Source organism: Toxorhynchites rutilus, chromosome 2 (assembly GCF_029784135.1).
Source record: "Toxorhynchites rutilus septentrionalis strain SRP chromosome 2, ASM2978413v1, whole genome shotgun sequence".
Lineage (NCBI taxonomy): Eukaryota > Metazoa > Arthropoda > Insecta > Diptera > Culicidae > Toxorhynchites > Toxorhynchites rutilus.
The window spans coordinates 102,528,119-102,552,370 of NC_073745.1; the positions used below are offsets into that span (position 1 = coordinate 102,528,119).

At 39.0% G+C, this 24,252-nt stretch overlaps 1 protein-coding gene across 11 annotated transcripts in view; it reads left to right on the plus strand.

Annotated features, from left to right (window-relative positions):
* The window catches only part of LOC129764678 (huntingtin-interacting protein 1), a 106,830-nt gene that overhangs the window by 44,408 nt on the left and 38,170 nt on the right, over positions 1 to 24,252 (plus strand). For 9 of the 11 annotated variants that reach the window (XM_055764013.1, XM_055764016.1, XM_055764014.1 and 6 more), the window contains exons 2-7: positions 8,360 to 8,886; positions 9,021 to 9,442; positions 9,512 to 9,573; positions 17,584 to 18,315; positions 18,379 to 18,488; positions 18,860 to 18,898. In XM_055764013.1, coding sequence (XP_055619988.1) covers positions 8,854 to 8,886; positions 9,021 to 9,442; positions 9,512 to 9,573; positions 17,584 to 18,315; positions 18,379 to 18,488; positions 18,860 to 18,898 — 1,398 coding nt within the window. In that variant the 5' untranslated portion in view covers positions 8,360 to 8,853. Of the gene's footprint in view, positions 1 to 3,608; positions 3,628 to 8,359; positions 8,887 to 9,020; positions 9,443 to 9,511; positions 9,574 to 17,583; positions 18,316 to 18,378; positions 18,489 to 18,859; positions 18,899 to 24,252 lie in introns of those variants that run through there. The other 2 variants (XM_055764017.1, XM_055764020.1) reach the window with 2 other exon arrangements.

Here is a 24,252-nt window from a genome sequence, read left to right on the forward strand (position 1 = left end):
AAACAAGTACGATCACCCTGTTTTTGTATGATTTTATTTCTATTTTTTGAGCGGTTTTTTTATTTTGTTGTATTCGTCTCTCCCCGTAGACGCACCTATTTTTTTGTGCTGAGACGCTTATGGCGGCGTCAACTCGCCTTTTAGGAGTCGTGAGGGGAGATTGTGTAGAGCCCACTACGCATCTCCCGGCCCTAACTAACTCCTGCTGCTTGTTCGGGGGTACTTATTCATTGTATTCGCACCTACCCTCCATATATGGAGGCCGTTTCGCTATCCACAACGAGCGACCCGTCCGATTCCTTGCAGCTAGGCTGTGCATATTGGAACTCACATTGAACAATGCAAGAAGCGTACGACACTCGGACACGAGAAAAGCATAATAAGCAAATCTCTGCAGGATCTGAGCCAGCAGTTGGAAGGATTAAAGGTATGATGCGGACAAATTTTGATATTGTTCGACGTTGCAGCTCTTTTTTTCTGCCGAAGCCATTGCTGCGACTTTTAAGAACCTAAGCCCACATCTCGAATGAAGTCGTGCGTCACCCTCCCATAATCACCCCTATTCTGTATTTCGATCGATTCGAAATATTGATAAACGACTTGATAAAATTCCATTCTGTATTCCGTTCGAGTTGTTTTTGCATTTTGTTCAATCTGCTTCTATTCGAACATTCGTTCGAAATAGGGAATGCGAAATTACAACTCGAACGAAATAGCGGTTTCGAACGAAATGGAAATCCGTCGGAATACAGAATAGGGCTGAATGTCTTTCTAAGTGAAGAAATTGTAAAAGAAAGCCTGGCTGAATTAACATGCTGAATTTCCGGCAGGGGCGGATGAAAATTTGGCTTTCCTGGAGATGGCGAACATCAGAAAAGAAGATAACACATTATTTAATTGATGCACCGTAAACTTATTTCTAATTACTGCTAGATAACAAGCGATTCCAAACACTTTGTCAAAGTTTCTCAAAGAAAACGAACACATTTACGAAGGTACCACAGTAAATGTTTATGGCAAGGAAAAATGCGTTGGGGAAGTTGGGGTAATACGGACAGGTTAAGATGGACTTCGCTTGTATCATATCATAAAAAGCTAAGAGAATTTATTTTATCTATACAGTCTTCGCCAAAATAAAAATGCCGGACAGACTAAAATAAATTATTGATCCTTATGCTAAACACATTTCTGGTCATATCCAATTTAAAAAAAAATAAAACACTTCATGAAAACGTTGGCAACAAACATCCAAAGGGTAATTTTGTCCGTATAGAGTACGATGCGTTGCCGGTCGACAGAAAACAGATTGTCTGGTTGATTTACCCGATTCGAAGCTAGCCCAAAACTTCTCCACAGTCAAAATTATTGCTCTGGAAAAATTCACTTCGTTTTTGCCGTGTCGGTGGGTGTCAATTTCATTTGCAACATTAAAAGAACAGTATTGCGATGACATATTTTAACATTTTTATTTCTCAACATTTATTTGTCAGTAGGAGCTTATTGACAGGAGCAAAGAGTTGATTTTATTATCCGCGCAAGTGACTAGGCCGGTTATGAAAGTAAAAAAAGGAAGTCGAATGTTGATTACGAATGGAATCATTAGGATTTGGGTTATTTTCTTAAGGAACCTTTTTTAATGCGGTCCCTATCCACCACATAACAAAAAGTTTTTTTTTCAAATTGTTTAACGAACACGATTTTTTGTGCGGTCCCTATCACCCGCACAAAAACAGGTTTGCCAGTATAACAAAAGAATCCTACGGTCAACTATGAGCGCAAACTTATCACTGATTTCTTCATAAAAAAAATGGGTGGGTTATATCTATGATATAACCGCAAGGTTGACGTGGGACTATCTTAGCTTAGTAACCATTTGTATGTATTGATTGCAGTTTGCATGTATTTGCAATTGCGATTTCCCCAGACACCTTGGTTTAGAAGTCTTTATAGGTAATCAGATTTCAGTCGGAACAAAAATACTCCCGACCTGCATGAATTTGCAATCCCAATTTCCCTGGACACCTTGTTTCTGAAGCCTGTGTTGGGGAAACATATTTTAGTCGGAACAAATTGCCCTCGACTTGCATGTATTAGCAATGCCAATTTTCCCTCGCTCCATGGATTTGAAGTCTGTGGTAGGGAAACACATTTCAGTCGGAACAAAAATGCCCCCGAATTGCATGTATTTGCAATGCTAACTTTCCCACGCTCCTTGGACTTGAAGTCTGCGTTAGGGAAACGCATTTCGGTGGGAACAAAAGCTGCCCCTACTTTCATGTATTTGCAATGTCGATTTCGCCAATGCTGCTTGGTTTTGCAGTCTGTGTTAGGGAACATATTTCGGAGAGAACAAAAGTCCCCCTACTTTCATGTATTTTCAATTCCGATTTCCCCAACGCTGCTTGGTTTTGAAGTCTGTGTTGGGGAAACCGTAAATCGGGCCAATCAAAACGAGGCAGTTAGGGCGTTTAGATAACGCTTAACATTTTACAGTTATTCAATTATTTATCTAATGAAAAATGACATTTTATTAATTGCGATAGATGCGTAGAAATATTCCCTATCAATTGATGCAAACATCTTTCCGATCCAGTAGAAAATGTTCGAGTTATAAGCATTCGAAATCTTGCATTTTTTCCTGCATGTTCAGTGTTTATGTTTTCATTTTACCCCCCATATATTCCGGTTAGACGTAGTCCCACGTCAATAAAAACATCTTCCTTATGTCATAAAGGTAATCTTTTTCCACAGTCATCATCATAATTCCGAATAACCGTTTCTGGTCAGATCTCGACCGCAAATAATTCTTGATCCGTCGAACAACAAAAAAAGTTCTTTCAACGGATGCCGTTGTATTAGGCAATGTCAGTATCATTCTGGCCAGCCGTTTCGGAGAAGGTTTGATGCAGGTTTCGTCCAACGATAATCGGAATAATGACTATAATTGAAAAAGAACCGTCAGCTTATTACAAAGCTTCGCTCCATCGAATTTCGAGTGGTATGAAATAAGCATTTTTAAATTCCCAGTAGGTAATGCGACAACGAAGTCGGCAATTTTTTCGTGATTCAACAAATCGACGAATTTGTATTCATCTAGTTCACTAAACCGTTTCCTCATTCCGTCAATAATTTTGTCTATAATCGATTCATATAAACGACGAGAATTGATGACGTTACTGTCATTCATAGTTTCGCCAGATACATCAATTGCATTTTTGAGCGTACTATCGAAATGATGATCTGCTTTGAGCTCCTCTATAGAAGCAAGGCAAGACGTTTCGCAAAAATTCTACTATGTCTAATTTCTTTTTTTATTGTAAAATTTGATAAAGAACGTGTAGTGCGTTTTGACGACTACGAGAAAAATGCCGCAAGAGGTGAGATCATATTGAAAAAAATATAGGAGGTTGTGCTAAGATACGACCGCATTGTTGACGTAGAACTACGCTGTTATTCTATATAAGTCGCTTATTCATACCTTCGGATATTATTCTATAATGCTGTGAAATTTTAGAAACAACTGCTTAGTAGAATAATCTCTGAAATGTTTTTTTCATTGTAGAATTTGTTGACGATAATTGATTGATGATTAATTCTTGCCCTCGCAAAACAATACACTAGCTGATCGTAAGTCGCAATTTATTTCATGTCAATGCAATGAAAATTTACCTCGAACGCTTTTCTTTTTTTTTTTGCCTTTTTCGCAATTGACATAGACTCGGCTAGACTCGATTATATACATGTTGCACCAGCATCATTATTCCACATCTCATAACTACATCAATATATCTTTGGCACCGCATGGAAACAACAACAATGACAACACTTGCAAGTATCAAATATCATGCTACATGTTATTTAGTATTGCCTTAAAGGAATCGCACCTATAGGCATCGTTCGTACAACGTAAACCAAGCGCCAAACAAGCGTTCGCCATAGCATGCATACAGAGCCATACATTGGTGGCTTGAAACTACTAGGAATGTAAAACACTTCTCATCATTTTGCGTTATTCTCAAAAGAAACGCTTCTATTAATTTTACTGGCCTCGAAAAAAGTTGCATTTCTTAGTAGGTTTGCTACTGGCAAGCGAAACCACATACAAAATTCCAGAACGACATTTACTTTCTCGGTGACTAAACAAGCAAAATAAACTCTTTTTGTTAATAACAACCTCGAAAACAGTAGCAATGCTTCATAGGGCTAATGCAATCCTAGCTGAAGGCACTTTTGCGATTGGCACACGAACCCAAATAACTTATAACATTCCAGTAAGACATTCAAGATGTTTGGTATTCCCCAAATATTTTTTTGACGCACAACCTTATGATGACGGAAAACAAACAATGTTAACTGCTCGGAAAAAGACTGAATTATGCCACACAGCTTGTACTCTGCTGTAACACCCATCGATGCGAATTCGCTGATGAGTTTGTCAAGAACGACCGCCTTCACCACCAGCGGGGGGAGCTTGATTTTGGTTGCTGCCTGGGTAACGGCGTTTACATTTTCGACCGACGCGCCGAAATCGCCTACTTCGCTGTTGTGCGATGCGGTGTCACACTCGCGAAGGCTCGGTTCAGTGCGAGCGCTTTTCACTGCACCAACATCGCGTGCATCATTGACGCTTGCCTCGAAATATTATTGCCCCTGGCAATGCGTTCGTTTTTTGCAGGGCTCGAGCCTGCCTTCCTCTTCTTCTTGCTCATCATACACTACGCGAACCGTCCAATTTATGACGCGGAAAGAAAAACACACGATACGAATAACGCGAAAAACAAACAACGATATCCAAGTTGGATTACCACTGGTGGGGTCCAATCTTAGATCGAAGCGCAGCGAAAGCAAAGTGAACTGGATTACTCAACAGTCCGATGCCGAATGAAAGTTTGCCTCAGCGAGATCCACTGATTATACTCTAGGCAAGTATTCCCCTTCATTCTTCTACTTTTCCTTTGTTCATGGGGACTTTGAATCCTACGATTTCCCCTCCGTTGGTCGTCGATAAGCTGCTCGTTATTGACAGGTCTGTTCGGGAAAGCACACAAATGGACAGAACAAATGTATGGGAAAATGGAAACGCCTCAAGTTTTCATGAATTTTAACCATTTACAAACCAGGGGATTCTAATGTATAGCATATTAAACAAATCTTACGGAATTTCCGATTCGTTTAGTATGTGAATCGCCAAAATCCGTTCGCGGCAAAAATAGTTATTAACGTTAACTTTATTTCATAAAAACATGACATGTTTTCTGATTTGGCACCCTTAATGAAAGACGTAGTTCTACGTCAAAACCTGGACGTTTTCTTGTTTGTGCACGAGTGAAGCAAAACCAAGTTCAATACTTGTGCGCGACAGTGAATATATCCAGTGAATAACCGTTGTCGTTTCACCAATGTTTGCACGCCAGATTTATCTCCGGACTTTACAGTAGCGCCATCAGAGCTCTGGGCCACAATTTTGTCACCATTAAGACCAAAGTACACAGCTATTTCATCCACATGTCCGGCCAATACAACGGAGGTTTTGAAACGCAAGCATACAAACGTGTATTATATGTACCAGGTTCAAGTTGTCGAATGAACAAAATCGATAAAAACGATTGAATTAAATCCACACATCAACGAAGAATACCACCACATCCACACAAATCATGAATGAATTTGTTCGTTTTTTTATTTGCATCATGCTCGCTCGGGGTGTTTGGTGCTGTGTACTCTCGCGGTCTCGTCCCCTCTCTCAAATTTCAATGACGTCAGGGATAGAAAGAGAAATAGAAAGGGAAACGATGACAACTACGAACAAACACTGAAGAATTATGGTGCGTATTTTCCATCGTTTGCATCGGTTTTGTTCAGCAGAAATATTGAACCGAAAACGTCACGCAAAGCGGCGCATTAGTCGTAGTAATCGTTTCATACGTAGTTGACTGTGTTTGGATGACGGCGGGTTCAGATGAATGGTTTGAACCCGGTAGTCATTTCTGCTTATTTCGTAGCGTTGAGGCTGTGTTGCACGCGAATTGGGGTGTATTGAAAAGTAATTATCAGATTATATTCTTCACGGTGGGTTCTACCAAACTAGAAAATATAATAAGGATATTCGGGATAACATGGAAATCACAAAAAAATTACCTTCGATAATTCCTTATCCATGTTACGAAACAGTACAGAAGACCATAAAAAAGAAAATTGTACAGTATTTGTCAAGACTTTTTACAACAAATTAAACTTGAAACATATTTACCTTATATCAAAGAACAAATTTGGACATGGTTTGAAATGCCTTCTGACTGGCAGTGACGAAAGTTTCGGATCAATTTCAGAACAAACTCATAGATCTACAAATGATCGATTCTTATCCTGATATGCGGAATAAGCGTTACGAGTGTTGTTGTCTTCTGCGTAGAATTTATGTGAATCTGGGTTTCCTACAATGATGCTGATGGGAACAAAACAACGTAATCGAGTGGATATCGAAGACATGAGGTATGCTTTTCAACAACGTTCTCAAGAATTACGATTTAGACGGAAAGCGATCAGGCGCAGATGCCATACTGACTTGCGAAACTTTATATACCTTTTTTGTAATCAGATACAAGTATAAAATCGAATTTGTTGCGAATATGACATGAAAACCGTTGGTATTCTTACATTACTTTACTGATATACTACGGACTTTTTTACAAAATACTGATAGGGGTGAAGCACTGGGATTAATTTTCGTAAAGGGGGATTTGAGCAAAAAAGGTTGAAAACCACTGTGCTAGCGTTATGGTGTTTGGATTGTTGGCTTCCGATGACAAAAAAATGGTATGGAAGTAAACAAGGAGGTCTACATCGGGATGTTAAGTAAATGTGTCCGCCCATGGATCAAAGAGCAGTACGGCCGGAAGCCAAATGTTGTATTTCAACAAGATTGGGCTCCCTACCACACCTCGTACCGCACTCAGAAGTGGTTGCAGGAACATCTGCCGTTCTGGGCGAATGATATGTGGCCGCCATGCAGCCCCGATTCTAATCCGTAGAATTGCTCAGTATGGCGCGTCCTGTGGGGGTCGTAATTGCAGTAAATGGAAAATTAATCGATGATTAACACAGTTTAAGACTCTCAGAAACATCTGTTTATTTTATTAGGCTCATTTAGCAATTCAGCTGTAACAGAATCGAATTCATTCGTGTACATTTTTATCTAACGATAATTTTTGTTGTACATTACACAGTAGCCTTTTTTGGCGTAAGAGTATCCCTATCTTATCGATACACATTTTGAGGCAAATAAAAGACTTTTGGAATCAAGCAATTTTGTTTGAAAATCCCAAATTCATGTACTCCTTCCTTGTGTGATTTTTCGGGTTTCAAAAAACTCAAATTTTGACGTCTGCGACCCATGAAAATGAAGTCCAATTGAATTAATATTGTGTAATTTTCATTGACACCCTAAACCATACGTTTTACCTTGTATTCCAAAAGTCCCAGAGAGCCTATTTTTAAAAATATATATATTTTCTTCGAGATCACAGTAGATCTCGACGTGTCATGCATGTGTCATTGAAGACTTTGAGGGGCTTAGAATGAAAGGGATGTAAGTGATTTGATCGATTTCTCTTCATCAACTTTTTCTTCAGTTAATAACTCAACTGCAAAAACGCTCCAATTTGTATTTGCTATAAAATCCGACAGATGAGGTTCTGACCTATCTTTCCTATTGTCAAATACAGCTTGGGAAAGTGTTTGCAGCTAAGTTATGACCAAAAGAGAGAGTCGATGTAGGGAAATCGATTATGTCACTTACACCCCTTTCATTTTGAGCCCCTCCTTTTATATTTTATTTAAAAAAAACTCGATTCCATGTTACCTTGCCTCCCGCACACTCCCCTTGGGAGATTTTCGAGGATCAAGACATCAAAACTTTGAGTGCTTTGAGGCTTTAAGGTATCATGTCTGATTGAGTTGAAATTTTCACGCGTTATTTTTCGGACCAATGAACAAAATGTACATAGTCGGTTCTTTGAATTCGATGATGATTTTTTTTCCATACATTCATTTCCTAGGGTGTTGTACGAATAACCGGCAGTTGATATATTCATTCTTTCCTACTACAAACCATTCCACATGAATATTATTGTAAACCCAATAAATCACCGAGGTTATCCAATTCCCGCCCAGCGCGTGGCCCGAGAAAGTGCATTTTTTCGCTCCATTATCATCACACTCACAAACCTTCTTCTAACCACACCGACAGTAACGGCAAAATTGCAAATCGATCGACTTGAAAACTGCGCCCCTTATCTAACATTATCAATTTTCATTTCTCCTATGCATCTTCTTTTCCTTCTCTTTTGTCTCATTACAGGTTGCATGAAGCAGTGGTGTGTGGTTCGATATTATTTTTTCATTCGCCAAATCGTGGAAAGCAGGTGTTAGCACCTCGCCCAATCAACTTGTTTGCTAGCGTTCGGTTTTCTTTCTTCTCATCTCACCCCTATCAGAATTTCATTGGAACCAACGGCCGGACCGAGTAACGAGGTATCAGTAACAAGAGATGTGCTCTAGTTAAACGTAGAAACGAAAGTGAATTGTATCACCCTATTACGTCTTCAATGTTTTATTAATATTTTATCTTGATGAAAGTGAACGGGAGTTGTGATTGTGCAATCTCGAAAAAGAACAACGAACTGCTTGGTGATCGCAACGAAGTATTACACCCCCGATCGTAACAGATTGGTTGAAGTTCTGCATATCAATTAGTTTTTCTGTCGAGGTGTAATTTTTATACGGGCGAGCGAAGCCTTGATTATTTTGTACATAGTTGATTGAAGCACACGCGATCACCGAGACTCACACAAGATGTCGCTGACCGACAAAGAATATTACAATCTGGTAAGTGGAGCCCGTTTTCTACGCTATTCATCTCAACTAACAACACCATTGCACCTGGCTTGATCCACAAAGAAGCTATTCAATGAAACACCCATCCGTTCGCTAACACGATTCCGTTCTCTCTCTATCGCTAGACCATGAGTATATCGAAGGCCCTCAACAACGTGGAGATGCCAATCAAGGTGAAACACGTCCGAGCGTCCATCATCGGGACGTTTCACAGCCGAGGGGGTCACGCCTTTTGGGCCATCGCGATACGGCAACCGATTCAGGAGAATCGAATCGTGGCGTGGAAGTTCTGCCATCTGCTTCACAAGATTCTCCGCGAGGGTCATCCCAACTGCTGCCAGCACTCGATGCGGCACCGAGGGATGCTCATGGAGGCCGGCAAGCTGTGGGGTCATCTGAACGATGGTTACGGAATTTGCATCAAGCACTACATGAAGCTGCTGGTAACGAAGCTGGAGTTTCACGATCGGAACCCCAGGATACCGGGTAGTTTGGCCTTGAAGCCCGGAGAGTTGGAGAAGATCGGAGAGGGGGACATTAATTTTTAGTAAGTGTTTGGTTCCTTGTTGTTGGTTTGGAAGACATTTTTTTCCTCTAATGCTACCTATTCCAATAGCTTTCAATTGGCGGTGGAAATATTTGACTACCTTGATGATATCGTTGCCCTGCAAGCTACAGGTATGCGGACATTTTCTTTTGGGATGAAATGAAAAGCAGCTACCATGAGTGCGGTGAATATTCAGACTCAATCGAAAAAAATTTACGAAAACAACAAACAATACCATTCGTCATCTGAGAAAGCATTGCTGGATCGTTTGAAATTGGTTAACCTTGTTATTTGAGATCCGAAAGAGATCATTGTCAATCGGAAACAATTCTTTCTCATTTGAATGTGATGAATGTATTGAGTCGAATAAAAAACAAATAATCCGTTTTCACAAACTCGGCTTCCCGCATTGAAGCATGATTTCCGTTTATTCACTGCCAAATAGCCAAGGCATACACAGAGCAGACGATGGGAAAGCATTTTCTAATGACCTCTTACTCATGTGTTAGCGTCACACTCTCACAGTAAGGCAAAAAGCGTAAGAATGAAAGAAATAAAAAATTCACTCTCGCCAAACCTGGTGTTTCTCTCAAACCAGCCGTTTCTCTGTTTCTCTCTGAAAACAAACTAAAGCATCGTCGGGTGTCAATTGAGTCTCGGTCACTACTTCAATTGAAAGGGACAAAAAATCTCAAATAACAGCATGACAAGCGGTTTTCGATCGAATGGAAGGAGTACAGAGAGAAGAGATCCGTATGAATGAACATGCTTCTTCTTCTTGAATGGCGTTAACGTTCCCTTGTGGAACTTTTGCCGTCTCAACGTATTTATTAACTAGCGTCATTTATTAACACTTGGTTGAGATTTCTTAAGCCAAATAACACGCCTTGAATGTATTCCGAGGGGCAAGCTCTTGAATACGCGTGACCACAGTGCAAGTCGAAGGAAATTTCTTTGACGAAAAATCCCCCGGCCGGAACGGGAATCGAACCCGAACACCCGTTATGATAATGTGAGACGCTAACCACTCGGCCACGGGTGCACATGAATGAACATCCCCATTCGTCAAATCAGCCCAGGAGCCCGCGATACTCGCGCGAAGAGGAGTGTTGTCAAGCATGACTGATGGTAATTGTTCGTTCGTATTCAAATTGATGATTTGAAAAATAACAGCACTATTTACCATAACAACATTTACCAAAACATTACCAACAAATTTGCGAACGCAATCTTCACCAATCTTTTCGCGAAGCTCTCAGAATTAACATGTACTTTTTATTACATTGAACTTACTGAATTACCCAGTAGTTTTTCAGTATCTCTTAGCAAGCCTACATATTCAACGCTCCCAAAAACAAAGCTCCGAACTAGGATTGGGCGATCCTAAAAAAAGGAAATGTATCGATCTTGACGGATCGATTCTCTAAACGGCTTAGGGATCGATTCACTGATTAAATTGGTACCAAAGAATCGATCTTTGCTGAATCGATCTTTGAAAAATCGAATGCCTTTTTCCAATTCATTTACTCGTTCCATATAATTTTTGTCTTTTCTTTAAAAATGAAATAAACATTTCACATTTCTATTCAAACATCATAGGCATTTTATTTTGATTCTAAGAATAATTAGAGGCGAATGAACTGCAAAGTTTCAAGCCTCCTAAAAACAAAGAATCAATCAATCTCTGAATGAAGGTCACAAAAAAACGTGAAACTTCATGAAAATTGCATTTTTTTAGGGAATTCATCTTGTACCGTCATGGAATTATTTAATTAAATAAATTATTGAAAATTATCGTTATAAATTCAAGAAATTATGCAGAACTCCGTTGACAATAGTCCCATAAAATCCAATCGTGGCATACGTCTGGCATTGAGTCGAAATCTTTGTATCAGTCCTAGTTCTAGAGAAGAACGCTTTAGCTGGACCTGGTATCATCATACAATTTCATCACAATTTTCACCATCAGTCTACTGAATGTGATGGTGTACATATAACTTGTGGCCACTTGTTTTGTAATGACCAAACTTACAACACTGCTTCTCCTAAATTTACGATCACTAATTTGACAACATTGAAAAGGATCCAATGTTTATGAAATTTGTCAGGTGATTTTTGTTGAGATTAAAATCCATGTTCACTAAAAACCAAATTTACAAAAAAAAAGAATTCTGCGATCGAAAAGATCGGAAAGAAAAGGTCGGTTTTCGCGATTTTTTGGAGTACAAAGAATCGATCCAAAAAGTCGGAAATCTGAGAGGTAAGGATCGATCTTCTGAATATCGATCCAAGATCGCCCAATCCTACTCCAAACACGGGGGTGTGGTGAGGTGACGGCGTCGACAGTAATATTTTGTCAGCATCTTCTCGTAGAGCTTCCGTGCCCGAGTTTTAGCCGTCGATTGTTCCCGCTCATCGCGGTTTGGGAAGTTCTGTACCTTGTATGTATGTAGTCCAGCTCTCTTCTTTGCATTCAGGACGTAGCTCTGCGACATGCCGATCTTTTTAGCCAAATCACGGCTTGAGACGTTGGGATTTGCATTAATCATCCGCTTCACCTTTCTCTCCGTCTTTTTGTTCTCCGGTCCCGGTTTTCTTCCAGCTCCTTTGCCGTGGTCCAACGTCAACCGCTCCAGCACTCTGGAGACGGTTGAATGGTGAATGATCAACATTTTTCCCAACTACCGGTGCGACAGGACAGGAAATTCCAGGTGTTTGGAAAGAATTTGTTCTCTCGACTCGCGTTGGTTCACCTCCTTTTTCGTTGAATCGAAAAACACGACTTCGAGTCTGACAGCATGTAGACAATACACGTCAATGAGAAAGTGTGCAAAATTTGGTTGATTTTTACCCAATGGTAAAAAAAGTTATGCCCTGTTGAATGTGTCGCAATAATTTCATGTTCGCCCTTTATAAATAAAATTGTCTTTTCCATGATTTTTATATTTATATTTTTACAGAATCACATGTTTTGAAGGATTATAAAATACACCTTCTATTGGTGTCAATGCACCCCTCATTTGTGCTAACTTTTAATCAATCACAGGATTATTATTTAGAACGTATTCAGACCTTTTCTGGGTTATGACACATACAAATATTGTGAACATCATTTTTGCACACCATTTGAATCAGATTTACATAGCTAACCCATTAAATTAACGCATTTCGATGACCTCAATTCTGATCATGAGTTGTCCATTCACGTTGTTTTGTCCACATGATTTCTATGGCAACCGCTTGGGGCGCTGCATTTTGTTTGTTTTGTTTATGGTGTCCTTCGCGCATAGCAGAAATAAAGTTTCTCTGTGTTGTGTGTGTTGTGGTGAACACTTTTAAAATGCACAAGAAAACGCAATATTCTGAAGAAAGCCTCATCAACAACTCAAACAATGATAAATGAAACATCTACTTGAAAACTCGAATTTGTTCATTCAAAAATGGTGATTTCTAAAACCGAACAAACCATGATCATTATTTGGACAAACTATGATCAGAGGTAGTCAATTCATGATCAGATGCTGCAGACTCTTCAATGACGTTTGTAGATATTTTGATTTTAACGTTAATAGAGTAGTCTTTAAGAATAATATTAAGTGTCCGTAACCAATCTGTGTGACTTTGTGTCAAAGATGTTGATAAAAAAAATTGAAATAATTTCTCTTCAAAGAGAATCGTTAAAAAACATAAAAAAATGAATAATTCCAACGTCTTATGGTAGTATTAGCAACTAGAGACTTGGGGCTTTTCAACAAACCCAAACTCGTATCGATTATCTGTGTGAAAAATCGATTTGCATTAACTAGTTGCGTAAAAACACCCTAAATCGGACGAACCAAGATCATTTACCCTAGAAGGTTGTTGACGCATTGTTGACGTAAGACTACGCTGTTATTCTATTCAAGCCACTTGTTTATTACGGTGCAGTTTTTGTTTGAAATATGTTGTTTCGCCTTATATCCGTGAGTGTTTTCCGAAATTGTGTGTGGAAAAAATAAACTTTCTGATAACGGGGCTTTTGGTGTTTTCAGAAAGATTCAATTTGTGCCCTTCAGGTGTTAATGTTTGTGGTGTGTAGCAGTGTTTTGGTTTAATAGAGGGTCTGTGTTTTCTGTGACAGTAATATACGGTTTGTGGGAAATGGAGGGAAATTCAACATTTGGCATAAAAAAGTTCGTTCGGCTGAGTGAGCAAAGCATTGTTTTCAGTTTCGGTATTCAGATGCTTCGTTTCGTTTTATTTCTTGTTCCGAAACGCGCGCAAATGTGTTGGTGTGTGTTATTGTGTAGTTTCTCGAGTGAGTGTCGAACTGCACCGAAGATGAGAGTGCGTGTTTACGCGAGTGAAATGACGGTGAAAAAGCGCGCACAAGTTCGATTATTGTAGCTTCGTGTGTGTATTTCCCCCCTCATATAACGATGCAGTGGTGGCATCGTTCTAGCGTGCAGTGATGTCAGAGAAGTTTTGTTTCATATACCAACGTCATTTACATTAATTAAATTAATTTTTGATAGTTTTTTTTACCAAACTCTCATTCCTTCATTTTCTATTATTTGAACACAAGATAGGAGAATAAATTCGAGAATTTCTGTTTCTACTCCGAAAGAATAATTTGAGGTTAAAAGTCTTCAATTCTATTTTCACTAAATTCCAAAAATATAAAATTCGAAAACATGTGGAATTAAAACTTTTAAAATTCTAGAATTAAACATTTAAAAAATTAAAATCTAACAGTATAAATTCAAAAATCAAAAACTTAAAAAATCGGAAGGTGTGATTCCTAGATTATTACCTGAAATCGTTTGAAGAGGTTCTCTCGGTTGCATTCTCGGGTTTCCCGCGGAAGGCTCTCCGACGTCGCAATCAGATTACTAATCGCGGCGGCGAGGGATGTCTTTGCGGGAGGCCTGGGGAGACCGAGAGGGGTCCTCTGGAACCAATAGGATCGTCGAAAAAGCGTACACGCGGTGAATAATAGAATATATCGCCGGGACGATTGTTACTAAAAATGGTTTTCTCGGTGACCTTCTCAGGTTTCCCAAAAATAACTAAGTCGTCGCGATTGAAGTGTGATACAGAGGGCCGCATTATGAGCATCGCTTCGCGGTGAGGGCGAGATGATTTGTATGCAAGGTTATATACACTTTATCTCGTTTTCACCGTGAGGTGATGTTTGTGATCAGGCTTAGAGTAGGTGTGATGAATAACGGAACATATCGCCGGATCGGTGCCTTGGAGGAGTTTTCTCGGTTACCTTCTCATGTTTCCCACTATTGAATCTCCGCCAACGCGATTGAATTTCGATGAAAGGTACATGCGATGAATACTAGAATATATTAATATAATGTATTATATAAAATGTATCAATTTTACAGGTTTTCCTTCTCAGGATACCTAAAGATAATCTCTGTCGCGTGTTGTAACACATGATATTTTCGTATTTCTGTTTTGTCGAGAGGTTAATTGTTCGCATTTACATAATCACATCACTTACCGCAGTGAATCCTGATTTTTCTTAACCATTTCCACTAACAACTATCCCTTCCATGATAAACGCTAGGGAACCACGCTATAGAGGCGCCCCTTCTGGCCTTCGGGCGGTGAATATCATACTAACAATCCTTCCCTTTCCCTGGTGACTGTAAGGACGTGGCCGGCGTCGTTATTGACCATTTAAAGCTCGAATCACCGAAAATTGCACAACGAGAATGATTTGCTAGTCCCAAGCGTCATTCTGTGTGTTCTTTGTGCAATTTGGTTGGTTCAGGTCAATCACGGAGAGCAACTACGAATTGTACAGTCTACCCAAGCTCAAGCTCAAGGTCAAGCCACTTGTTTATTACTTTGGATATTATTTTAGAATGCGAAATTTTAAAAATAACTTTTTAGTAGAATGGTTCATAACTACATCAATCTTTCTATGGCACCGCATGGAAGTAACAACTTTGGCAATATTTTTAAGTATCAAATATCACGCTACATGTTATTTAAAAGTATTGCCTCAGTTTAATCGCTCCTCTAAACATCGTTCGTACAACCTAAGGCAACCAGCACCAAACAAGCGTTCAACATAGCATGCATACAGAACCGGCTTGAAGCGACTAAATATATGAACACATAGCGTCAGTTGGACAGAATATTTCCCTCAGCAGAGATCCATTATTCATGTCCTAGCTCACATATTCCCCTTCCGCTTCATGTTTATATCACCACAGCTGTATAATTTTCAAAAATCGTCCAACATAGCAAAAAAATGGCGAAAAAGTGAAGGAAGAACAAGCAATGTTCGTGACTTCGAGTATAGAACGAGACTGAAAGTTTGCCTCAGCAGAGATCCAATTTTTAATATTCTCCTTCGTTGCCCTTCGATAGGTTGCTCGTTATTGATGTCACGAGTAGGTAAGCTCACAAATGAGCAGAACAAATATATGGGAAAATGGTAATGCTTTTAGTTTTCATCAATTTAAACCATTCACAAACCAGGGGATTGTAATGTTTAGCATATCAAACAAATCTTAGGGAATTTCCGATTCGTTTGGTATGTTAATCGTCGAAATCCGTTCGCGGCAAGAATAGTTATTAACGTTAACTTTATTTTTCATATTAGAACTATTTGCTTTTCTTTAGGAAAAACGGCTGGAGTGGATAATGTCAATGCTAGAGTTATTCAAGATTGCTCTCATGTCATCGATCACATCTTGCTGGACCTTATTAATAAATCTTTGCTAACTGGGCATGTGCCTAAGGTGTGGAAGAAATCTTTAATAGTTCCAATTCAAAAGGTTGCTGGAACGATTAAAGCCGAAGAGTTTCATCCCATCAATATGTTGCACACGCTAGAGAAAATATAAGAAGTAGTCGTTAAAGGCCAGCTGCTGGAATATTTTTAATTGCAATGCTTTGCTAATACCAGAACAATGGGGATATCGGGAAGTTCATTCCTGTGAAACCGCAAACCGGTATTAGCAAAATGGAAAGAGAAGCTAGAGTGCAAAGAGAATATCATTGCTGTTTTCTTAGATTTTAAACGCGCTTTCGAAACAATTTCTAGGCCCTTGTTGTTGAACACGATTAAGCGCTTTGGATTTATGAGTACTGCATATAAATAGTTCAAAAGCTATTTAAATGACTGAACTCAACGAACTATTTTTAATTATTCAATTTCCAATCCCCTAGGGAATAGTCTTGGAGTACCCCAGGGAAGTGTATTAGGGTCCCTTTTATTCATTATGTATATCAATGACATGCGAAGAGTTTTACGATTTTGTAATATCAATCTTTTTGCAGATGATACTGTGTTATTCATTGCAGCTAATGATTTAGATCAGGTCGTTTTTCATTTGAATGGAGATTTACATCCCTTAGTAGATGGTTGAAGTATGAGCAATTTAAATTGAACACAAGTAAAACTAAATATATGGTAATCTCGCGAAATCGTTTAAATGAAAACGTCTCCATCGTTATTGATAATGAGACTATTGATCGAGTTCGGGACATTAAATATCTTGGCATGATTATTGATGACAAACTCAAGTTCAACACTCACATTGACAATGTCATCAAGAAAATTGCAATGAAAACCGACGCGGCACGTCCTATTTGATATTTGTCTGCTTCACTTTAGTCCGTCAGTGCAAGCTCTGTACTATGGTAACTCCGCGCATATTCTGAGAATGCATTCCGAGGAGAAAAACTTATCTGCTCATACTCCTCGAGCCTTGAAAAGGCCAATTTAAAAAAAACTAAACTAAATTCTCGACCTTGAGAAAGGCCGTTTGGAAAATCTCGCTTGCTTCTGGTCGCTGACTGGATGACTATTGAATCGTAAATGCTATCTAAAAGATAATTTATTTATTTTCTCAACATTCAAATCACTCAAATGCTATGAAATCACGAATAGCTTGTTTATACTCAAAACATCGAAAACGGACGGAACTTAAACTGCAATAGTTTCTCTATCCACGTTATCCGTTGAACGAACGCTGCATTTGCTATTTCTATTTCATAAAAACTTGCCCCCTTTACTGATTACTGGAAGACGTAGTCATTCGTATCCATATTTCTCTGCTTTTCGTTTCATCCAAATCTTTACGGCAGTTATCAAATACATGTTTGACATTAATTCATCGATTATCACTTAGTTTTCAACTCCATCACAACATTCTGTGTCAGCTCGATGACCTCGGCCGGCCAATGCCGCCTCGCCCCTCTGATCCCGTGCATCCAGGATTCGAACCCACTGTACGATTTCGTTGTGCGAATTATGTTCAAACTGCACGCTAATCTTCCCTCCGATCTCCTCACCGGGCATCGGGAGCGCTTCCGCGCACTGTTCCCCCAGCTGAAATCCTTCTACAGTCATTCCCGCAATCTGCAGTACTTTGTCAATCTGATCACCGTGCCTAAGCTGCCGGACGCTCCGCCAAACTTCGAACAGCAGAGCGATCTCGGCAACTACCAGACCCCCGTCGTGGTGATGCCCGACTCCGAACCCATGGACAACGAAACGGAATCGATCATGTCGGAGAGCTTGATCGACACCACGGAGGTGGCTCCTCCACCCATTCCCGAGCTGCCCCAGAACCACAGCCAGAATCACGTCCAGCAGTCGGCTCCTAGCGCGCAGATGCTGGAGCTGGAACGCCTCCTGAAGGACCGCGATGAACTAATACGACATCTTCAGATGGAGATCCAGCGGCTTACCAATTACGTTAAATCGCTAACGATCGAACAGCGCGACGTGCAGCACCGGCTGGAGGATCAGATTGCTCAGCTGAATTCGCAACTGGCCAACACTCAGGGTGAGCTGTCCAATTTGCGAATTCAGAAGGAGGAACTGGAGCTGCGAGCACAAACCGCGCCCACACTGGAACGTAAGTTGAGGGGGATTTCGGGTGAGTAAGTCTGACTAAAATCTAAATGTTGCATTTCCACAGAAAAAGCCCAAGCGGAGGAAGAACGAGCCAAGGCGAGCGAAGAGAAGTTTCAGAAGCTGAAGGCGATGTACACTCAAATACGGGATGAACATGTGAAATTGCTGAGACAGGTGAGTGTGTTACCATTCACAAAAAAAAACCTTTCCAACCGCTGCTCACTGGTCGGAAAATTGAAAGCTCAACCTTCACACATTTTCCGATCGGTTGATTGTCAATTACACGTTTGTGATCTTTTATTTTGGTTCATCCTTTCGTTCGATTTTATTTCGTTTCTTTGCATGCTGCACACAACTCATTTTCAAAACGTTTTATTACGTCGGGAATGCGATATCGCTTTCGAAATTGACGTTAAATATAATACATTTATTTTTTCTTCACACCTTGTCCGATGTTGCTATTTTCACGGCTCACGGGGCACACATTGAACGCCTCTACGCTTCCAACCCGTTTTCTTTCAAATCCGGACGCCGGGTGCGATTAGATGAAATTGTACGAGCATAAGATGCACTGCTATAAACAGGTGATTGTTGATTGGGGCAGTAGTTTGGTATGCTAGAAAATGTAGTAGTTTGGTTGTGAGTATAGTTTGAATTCCTGCGAACATCATTAACTTCCCAAGTGTTCAAGTGTAGTACGTATGGTTGTGTTTTCGTACAGAGAAGTTTGATGCAGACCAAATAAATAGTTTTTCGATCGAAATACTGATGAGCAATTAGCTGTCCACAATAGATACATCATCTCAAGACAAGCACACAATCCGGAATCTTCCGCTTATACAGCCATTCCATACCAAACCGATTTAGTGAATCTCAGATTTTCGTGAAAAGCGGCTATTTTGTTGCTCATCCCAAAATCTTGTGTAATCTGAAAAAAAATTTTGGCCAAAAATCGATCTTCTGGGACTTAGCCTAAGTGGCAATGAATGCATGGAGAAATTTCATCGTCGAGTTTAGAGAACCGACCATGTACAGAAAAACCTGTTTTTGTGCGGTTTTTTTACGTGGGTTTTCCAACTAACGCGGGAACCGCGTAAAAAAATACCAGAGCAATATCACATCTCTCTCTCAGCTCACATTTCTTCTTCATGCTCCCTCAAAGAATATTCGAAAAAGAATTAGCCAAAAAAATTTCTCTATTTTTTACAAAAATTTATAACTTAAAAACTATGATACCTACGAAATTCTTGTCAAAGGATAAAGGGTAGGAAATTGTTTCAATTTTCACAAAAAATACCAAACATTTTTAGGAAAAAAATGCGCTGGAAAAAAAGTTTTTTTAAAAATTAAAACTCATTATATATATTAGGCTGTCAAAAAAGTCCTGCGGTATTTTTTTTTTGAATTTTCATTTGTTCATAAAACTAGTTACAATCATCTGTTTTAAGTCAAATATGCGCCGTTTTGTTCGATGACTTGTTCCCAACGAGATGCCAACTTCATAATACCCCTGTTATAGAAGCTCGCTTCCTTATTGGCAAAAAACTCGGATAGCCAATTTTCACAGGCTTCTTTTGTGGCTAACTTCTGACTACCTAGCTCGTTCGCCATGGACAAAAACAGGTGGTAGTCACTTGGTGCAAGGTCCGGACTATACGGCGGATGCAAAAGAACCTCCCATCCGAGCTCCCGGAGCTTCTGGCGCGTCACCAAAGAAGTGTGTGGCCTGGCGTTGTCCTGATGGAAGACAATGCGGCCTCTGTTTATCAAAGATGGCCTCTTCTCCATGAGTGCTACCTTCAAGCGGTCCAGTTGTTGGCAGTACAAGTCCGAATTGAGCGTTTGGCCATAGGGAAGCAGCTCATAATAGATTATTCCTTGACAATCCCACCAAACACACAGCAGAACCTTCCTGGCCGTTAATGAGGGCTTGGCCATCGTCTGAGCCGCTTCAGCGGGCTTCGACCACGACCGTTTGCGCTTCACGTTGTCGTAAGTGACCCACTTTTCATCGCCAGTCACCATCCGCTTCAGAAACGGGTCGATTTTGTTGCGATTCAGCAGCGATTCATATGCGTCGATACGGTCAAAGATGTGTTTTTGCGTCAACTTGTGTGGCACCCATACATCGAGCTTCTTTGTGAATCCAAGCTTCTTCAAATGGTTAATAACGGTTTGATGACTTATCCCCAGCTCTTGGCCGATGCTACGGCTGCTAGTATGCCGGTCTTTCTCGGCTAATTCAGCGATTTGGTCGCAATTTTCAACGACAGGCCTTCCGGAACGTGGCGCATCTTCGACGACCTCTACACCAGAACGAAAACGTTGAAACCATCGTTGTGCGGTGGAAATGGAAACTGTATCGGGTCCATAAACTGCACAAATTCTATTGGCAGCTTGAGATGCATTTTTGCCTTTGTCATAGTTGTACTGTAGAATATGTCGGATTTTCTCAATATTTTGCTCCATATTTGCGACACTATAACTCACGAACGACTTAACCAAACAAAACACTGTCAAGGACTATATTGTAGCGGAATATATATAAAAATACCTTTCCAACAAGCTATAGTATGACTCGATACAATGAATACAACTAGAAATACGCGCTTACAACGACACCTCGCGGAAATACCGCAGGACTTTTTTGACAGCCTAATATATATATTAGGGTGCCAATGAAAAGGGTCATCTCGAGTTTCAAAAAGTTACCCCATAAAAAATATTTACCACCTCGAAAAAACACCCTATGCCAAGTTTCAGCTCAATCGGACTTAAGGGAGAGTGGCGCAAAGCGGTCAAAGTTTTTTCGGCATGCGAAGCGAAAAGAATGGTTTAGGGTGCCAATCGAAATAGTTATCTCGATTTTTCATTTGGAACTTGCTACGAAATGTTGATTTGCACAATAATATACCCTATGCAAAATACTAGCTCATTCGAACTTCAATCACTGGTGTCACAAACGTTAAAATTTGAGTTTTTTTGAAAAACAAAAAATCACTGAAAATCGAGGTTTTTAAAAAAAAAATTGGATGCCAAATGTCTTTAAATTGCATCACTCGTCGAGATTTACAGTTATATCGAGAAAAAAAAATTATCAAAAAAAATGTTTTTTTTACCCTTGTTCGTTTTTCCGTCTGAAAAATTAATTTTTGAAAAAAAAAATTTTTTGCGATAACTGTAAATTTCGACGAGTAATGCAATTTTAAGACATTTGGCATCCAGAAATTTTTTTCAAAACCTCGATTTTCGGTGATTTTTCATTTTTCAAAAAATCTCAAATTTTAATGACACCAGTGAATGAAGTTCGAATGAGCTAGTATTTTGCATAGGGTAGATTATTGTGCAAATCAACTTTTCGTTGCAAGTTCCGAATAAAAAATCGAGATAACTATTTTTATTGGCACCCTAAACCATACTTTTCGTTTCGCATGCCGAAAAAAAACCCAGAGTGCCGATTTTTGACAAAAAAAAAAATTTCGAGATGACACTAGATCTCGACGTTTCATGCCATTTTAACACACTTTGACCGCTTTGCGCCACTCTCCCTTAAGTCCAATCAAGATGTGTGGAATAAAGGTGTGTCCGTGTCGTCAATAATTGCGCGAGGGGAAACGGTATAAATATACAGAGGACTGTGGAAAGGGATTTGACTGCAAATAGAGATGTCTAAATTTTTCGTTTATTCAATTGTCGATTAATCGTGGGGTCATTTTTAAATATTCGATTCATTCGAATAAATGTTTTTCAGTATTCGATCAACCGAGCGAATATTAATTTCTTGTAATCAAAAAGACCATACATATTTGTAATAAAAAAGTATGATGTCATAATTTTAAAAGTTACATTAAATATAATTTTGAAATAAACATGGTGCAGAATAATTGTTTTTGAATGAAATGGTATTTTAGTATATTGATAAATTTACCATTTCATGATTTTTTGAGGACGATTGAAAAAAAAAGTACACAATGAAAATGATGCACAATATTATTATTGTACCAACATAAATTTTTTTCTGTTCAAAATTACCTGTTCTTTGAATGTTGAATGAAATAGCTGATATGTTTGAATATTTCTGCTTGGTTCTTATAGCTACTAGTTCAAAAGAGGTACATTTATAGAATCATTGACCACTAGTATGGCATATTTTCCTCGGCACGCTGAATTTGAATACTACTATTTTAGAACGGGAGCTGAGACCACCTTCTTTAAGTCCTCATTTTACTCCTGCAGACCCTGAATTCTTCTTCCCAGTCTCCTCCACCACCACGGAATCATTTTTATGGTTCAACCGTAAATAATTTAACATATCCGAAGAATTTCGACGAAACACCATGACAGTTAACACTCCTATATTCGCGCATAGGTCTGAGAGACCAAGAAATCAATAATTCGTTCATTTCTCAGAAAACATCAACACTACGACATTGCGATTCTCTCTAGCTTCGTCATTCGTTGTTCATCATCGTTTAGCGTATCGTATAAGTTGGTACGAAGGGGACGTATATCACTTTTTCACCACCTTCAGTCTGAGACACCGACGCGCGTACAGGAGTAAATTTTATGGACAAGTGACTTTTTTTCCTATTTTAGAATTCAATGAAATGTATAAATTAATGTCAGTGGCGTGGAATATTTATAAAATATAATGCATAATTTCTTTTTCGGACTATTCTTATTTAATTTTAGTCCTTTTGTCACCGGATTGAACGGATTCATATATTATTCGTCGAAGTACAAATGTTTGACATTCGTATAGTTGTTCACTAAATATAATGGTCACGCATATACACACTTGTGATATAAATGCACTTGCGGAAGAATTGTAAACTGTAAATTATAAATTAATCAGTGGCTTATAGTTATTTTTACAGTTACAGCTTCGGTTTTTTTCTATAATATATGAGCTGAACAATATCGATGATAAAACAAGTCGCAGGAAGTTCCTAGAAATCCTTTTATATCATCTTTTTATGCCCCGTCAAAGACAGGCATTAGGTTTATGTTAACCAAGAACACAGAACCAAAGAATATTAAATATAGGAAAACTTGAAATTCCAGAAACCTTACAATCGAATAATTAACCGACGTCTCTTACTGCAAAACGCGGGAAAAATTCCTCCATCACCGACCGACACCGAAAGTCGATTTTTTCTCTTGAGCTGAAACATATAAGATAGAGTATATTACAAACCTATCTTTAACCGTAAAAAACTTACCTTTCAACTTTCAAATGCTCTTATTCCCACCAAAACAATACCACACACAAAAGCAAAAAAAAGATATTGCAAAATATTGCAGATTGTTTACATACAAAATCCAAGATGGCTGAAAGTCCTTTCTCATAAGTCGCGCTACCGTATTGTATCTATCGTGAGTCCGATTGAGCTGAAACTTGGCATAGGGTGTGTTGGGAACACTGCACTGATCGCAAAAATCCCGCCGTTGAAAATTAGGTATGTTTACCAAGTGATCGCAGACAATTTCGGGAGCTATATGTTCTGCGGTGTAAACAAAACAAAAGGAGGAAAGTAAACAAATGGAATTTGAAAAACAAAAGAAAAGTTGGAGTAGAGAAAGAATAGATATTCGAAATCAAAGTCAAAAGAAGTTGGAAGTAAATTAGATAGAGGTTTTCGTAGAGATTTTTTATTAAGTAGTAATTATTTGAAATCGCTGTAAGCAATCATTATAAAATTTATTACACTATTCAATGTATAAATCAATTTAACTTACAGCAATAGAAAATTGAATGGCAGCAGGAGAATCGAGAATTCAATTCGATTATTAAAAAGCTGATAGTGAGTAATTAAAATATTATTATATTCATCCAAACTCATATAATTAAATCAAAACTAAACTCAAATTAGGTTTGAAAAATAATCCGTCGTTATTTGAGCGGCATCTGCAAGGAACTTTAGAACGAAACTATAAT